General features: G+C 43.6%; 2 protein-coding genes across 3 annotated transcripts in view; both read left to right on the plus strand.

The window, feature by feature from the left end:
- corin (corin, serine peptidase) overlaps positions 1–360 on the plus strand; it is an 18,404-nt gene extending 18,044 nt beyond the window's left edge. Inside the window, exon 18 of the mRNA XM_060035885.1 lies at positions 347–360. Coding sequence (XP_059891868.1) covers positions 347–360 — 14 coding nt within the window. The remainder of the gene's footprint in view (positions 1–346) is intronic.
- Positions 361–3,635: 3,275 nt separating this feature from the next.
- Positions 3,636–5,000, plus strand: part of LOC132475728 (sodium/hydrogen exchanger 9B2) — a 7,690-nt gene continuing 6,325 nt past the window's right edge. The window contains exons 1-2 of one of the 2 annotated variants that reach the window (XM_060077005.1): positions 3,636–3,809; positions 4,811–4,927. In XM_060077005.1, the coding sequence (XP_059932988.1) occupies positions 4,889–4,927 (39 nt within the window). In that variant the 5' untranslated portion in view covers positions 3,636–3,809; positions 4,811–4,888. Of the gene's footprint in view, positions 3,810–4,742; positions 4,928–5,000 lie in introns of those variants that run through there. The other variant, XM_060077006.1, reaches the window with a different exon arrangement.

Genomic DNA, 5,000 nt, shown 5'->3' on the forward strand with positions numbered 1-5,000 from the left:
CACCTGTCTACTGGAGTAGAACCACATATACACCTATCTACTGGAGTAGAACCACACATATACACCTATCTACTGGAGTAGAACCACACATATACACCTATCTACTGGAGTAGAACCACACATATACACCTATCTACTGGAGTAGAACCACACATATACACCTATCTACTGGAATAGAACCACACATATACACATATCTACTGGAAAAGAGCCACAACTAAGTTCCTATCAACTGGACTAGAGCCACAAATATACACTTATTTACTGGACTAAAACTACAATGTACACATATCTACTGGAATAGAACCACAAATAGACATCTACCTATCTGGCCGCAAAAATAAAGATGTAAGGAGGTAAACAAAAAATGAAAAAAATACAGATTTGCCAAACACAGTTATGCTAGCAGTTGTGAACGGTAACTAAGTACATTAACTCAAGTACTCAGGTAGTACTTCACTCTTTGTACCTGTCTGTTAATGTTGGTTTACGTTACTACTAAGTTACTTTGTTAGTACATTAACTCTAGACGACCACCTTAGGACCAGGTACATTAACTCTTTGACCACCTTCAGACCAGGTGTATTAGTACATTAACTATTCTACCACCTTCAGACCAGGTGTATTAGTACATTAACTCTATTCTACCACCTTCAGACCAGGTGTATTAGTACATTAACTCTATTCTACCACCTTCAGACCAGGTGTATTAGTACATTAACTCTATTCTACCACCTTCAGACCAGGTGTATTAGTACATTAACTCTATTCTACCACCTTCAGACCAGGTGTATTAGTACATTAACTCTATTCTACCACCTTCAGACCAGGTGTATTAGTACATTAACTCTATTCTACCACCTTCAGACCAGGTGTATTAGTACATTAACTCTATTCTACCAGACCCGCCCACGTTGAAGAGGTGCTTTCTAGATGGAAGAACGACCTGCCACGGTGCCTGGAACCAAACCAAGTTGTGCCACGCTAAGTCTAGGCAAGTTGAGCTGGTGCTGTCGGTGGAAAAGGGGCATTAGTACATTAACTCTAGCCGACCACCTTAAGACCAGGTGTATTAGCACCTTAACTCTAGTCGACCACCTTAAGACCAGGTGTATTAGCACCTTAACTCTAGTCGACCACCTTAAGACCAGGTGTATTAGTACATTAACTCTGTAGTGTACTACCTTTTAACCAGGCGTATTAGTGCTTTAACTTTGTAGTTGATTATCTTTCAACCAGGTGTATTAGTACTTTAACTCTGTAGTCCGTTATCTTTCAGCCTATTGTATTAGTGCTTTAACTCTGTAGTCTGTTACCTTTAAACCAGGTGTATTAGTACTTTAACTCTGTAGTCTGCTACCTTTCAACCAGGTGTATTTGTACAGTACTTCAACTCAAGTATTGGGGGTTGTGCAGTCGGCCCCCCTCTGCTTCTAGTGCCTATACTCGATGCTGTGTCTGTAACTCACAGGTAGGGGGCGCCACTAACCCCAGTAACGATATGACCCTGCAGCGGTTCCACGCCTTGCCGATGGACCCATGACTGGCCATGAGCAAGCTGCTCCTCTCATTAGCGCCTCGTTAGATAGTAGCGCTGATGCTATCGACAAACAGGCCCACTTAGTTAGAACCAGGACAACTGTGAGCAGACTCTGCTTCAAACAACAGCTTTCCCGTGGTCTCCTGGCAACGGGGACCATCCGAGGACCTCTGTGGTAAACCTCAGTGTAGCGAACTTGCGAGCTAAGTTAGCGCTGCTTTCCGCAAAGCTTCTCTCTATCGTGCCTGTATTCAAACTGTGTTGCTTTGTATCATGTCCTCAACTTGCGTGTGTGTGTGTGTGTGTGTGTGCATGTGTGTTATATTCAGGAGCTCTTTCTCTGTTCTGTGTGATAACAGGAACATTCCACTAGTCGTATGTGTTGATGATTTCTGCTTTCTTTTCTACAAGTATTTTTCTACTGCTTTTCTATGTCATGCTAGTTGTAGAAGATGAGGTGTGTGTGTGTGTGTGTGTGTGTGTGTGTGTGTGTGTGTGTGTGTGTGTGTGTGTGTGTGTGTGTGTGTGTGTGTGTGTGTGTGTGTGTGTGTGTGTGTCCCATGCCAGTATTAGCGGTCACACATTGTACTCGTTGGTGATGATGATGAAGAAGAGGAGTTGTTTGTAAACACGATGTTGTAAACAGATTTGATTTGTGTTGTTCAGTATGCCACCATTAAACCTGTACGCACAACGTTAAGACTAATTATTCTGGTTCTTCATGTGCACGTGTGTGTGTGAGTGTGTGTGCGAGTGTGTGTGCGTGCCTGTTTGAGATGTCTGTGTTGTCTGTCTGTGTGTTTGTGACTCACATCCAGTCAAGACTCACATGGTCTCTTCTTATTCCTGTCCTTCCTCTCGCCCTCCCTGATTCACTTTAATATCAGTTTTATTCACCCTCTACAGACAAAACATTGATACTGTGGACCGAAGACACATCTTTATTCTGTCTTGACGTTTTAAGAGACAGCAACATTGGGTGGGACATTATGAATAACACTACAATATGATTAACGTAGACTATTCAGTTAAAATCCCCTGACTGCTCGACACTTCACATCTTTTCCCCGTCTGACCGAACATGAGTATTAACTTGATGTTGGATATCCTGGATTTCCATCCGTCTGAGACGTATAACTATATCTCAGACTGAGAGTCCAACGTCAAGTTAAAACTTGACGTTGGACTCTCAGTCTGAGATATAGTTATACGTCTCAGACGGATGGAAGCACAAGTCTGATGTATAGTAGATATCTTGCTGATGTAATTTCCTTTATGAAGTTGATATTTTCTTTAAATGATAATACAATTACTGAATGTATTCTTCATGTATTCTTTACCATCAAGTAACTTTTTTCAATAAATACTAATAATTAATAAATCACTTAAGATGTATTACTTAACTCGCTCACGGTGCCCGATCAATCATTTAACAATTACGCAACCGACTCTCAAACCAACTCACACACACAGAACTCCCTCTCACCTTAGCGTGGGTCAATCGGTACGGGTTGGCAGGGCAAAAGCTGCTCTTGTTTTCAGTGGGTATGCGGAGGGTTTAGCGCAACAAGCACCTTCCCTGCTGGACAAACACACTGCCCCGCCAGCCCCTTCACAGGCCAGCATTACAGCACAAAGCTGTAGCCGCCACTCACACACACACACACACACACACACACACACACACACACACACACACACACAGACATGAGCGATGGCGTTTCACTGCTTGTTAGGGGAATGTGGAGTAATACGTTGATTAGCTGTTACGGACACGCACACACACACACACCCAGGTGAACTCACCCTAGCATTAGCACCTGTCGTCCGTCACACGTAACTTAACGAGTCTTCACTTAATGGTAGGCCTGAACTCACCTGTTAGGGCTTGGCACCTATGTGTGGGTGTGTGTGTGTACCTGTGTGTGTTTATGTGTGTGCGACCCCAATGAGCTCCGTTGCCTTGACGTGATTCTGTTTGCCAATATGAAAGAGAACATCCATATGCCTCCCTCTCGACTTCTCTCTCTCTCTCTCTCTCTCTCTCTCTCTCTACTTCCCTCTTTCTCTCTCTGTCTCTCTAGTCTACCTCTCTCTCTCTCTCTCTCTCTACTTTTCTCCCTCTCACCCTCTACTTCTCTCTCTCTCCTAACCCTACCGAAGGCTGCTTCTCTCTCTCAAGAGACAGAGAGATAAAGACAGGGAGAGAGGTGCCAGCTGAATGTGTCTCATCAAGTCGAGACGTCCACTCCTCCACACATCTCTCTAGGTAAGTCTATCCATCTATATGGTTCTGTCTGTTTCATATAGCTCTATCTTACGATCTATCTATTGATATATTGAACTCTGTCCACCACTATCTACAGCATGTGTCTGCCTTCTTGCTACTGTCTTGTCTGTCATTGTTTTGTCTATTTCTTTACTTTTAGATTCCTCATTTCACACCAATAAACTATCACGTGTGTGTGTGTGTGTGTGTGTGTGTGTGTGTGTGTGTGTGTGTGTGTGTGTGTGTGTGTGTGTGTGTGTGTGTGTGTGTGTGTGTGTGTGTGTGTGTGTGTGTGTGTGTGTGTGTGTGTGTGTAAGAGAGGGCAAGTGAGTTCTCATGTGAAGTTATGCTGCTGAATCTTTCTTGGCTTAATCATTGTTGGGATGAAACTAAACTATAAATCACGAGAGTGACAGAGAGACACTGTCAAAGTGTTATTGTTTCAGTGTCTTGTTTGTCAATCTCAACTGGATTTTTAGATGTTCCCTTGGGGTTATATTGATAATAATGGTTTTGAAACATTCATGCCAATCAAGCATTTTGAATTGAATTGACGAGGAGACAAAGTGAGGGAGAGAGGTGTTGAGGTGAAGTGAGAGAGAAGTGGAAATGTGATTAATTAAAAAAAAAAAAGTAGTGGAAAGGGGAAGCGGGGCAGATGAAAGGAGTGGAGGAGGTGAGCGGGAGAGATAGATTGTTTAACATCAGAACGTTTTCGAGTGACTGAGTGTGTGTTTAGCAGGTGTGTGTGTGTGTGTGTGTAGCTTTATGTGTTTTGTGTGTGAGTATTTAAGTACGGATTGACATGAAAACACACACGGCGGGTGTTTTACACTCTGTTTACCTGTCTTTCATAACTCTTATCCTCTTTCCTCCTCCCTCTCGTTGACTCTCCCCCTCCCTCCCCCTTCTCACTCACTCTGGGAAAACGGTTACAGCTCAAAGTGCAGACTAACTCTCGTACTCGGTCTCTCGCTCCGTATTTCTCTCTCTCTGTCTAGAGAAGAGAAGGAACCGGAGACAGACAGAGAGAGAGAGAGAGAGAGAGAGAGAGAGAGAGAGAGAGAGAAAGAGGGAACATGGAGGAGAAGAAGGAAGGGGATCCAGGTGCACAACAGGTCCGTCACAACACACACACACACACACACACACACACACACACACACACACACACACACACACAAGCACAAG

This window comes from Gadus macrocephalus, chromosome 17, assembly GCF_031168955.1.
Source record: "Gadus macrocephalus chromosome 17, ASM3116895v1".
In the NCBI taxonomy this organism is placed as follows: domain Eukaryota; kingdom Metazoa; phylum Chordata; class Actinopteri; order Gadiformes; family Gadidae; genus Gadus; species Gadus macrocephalus.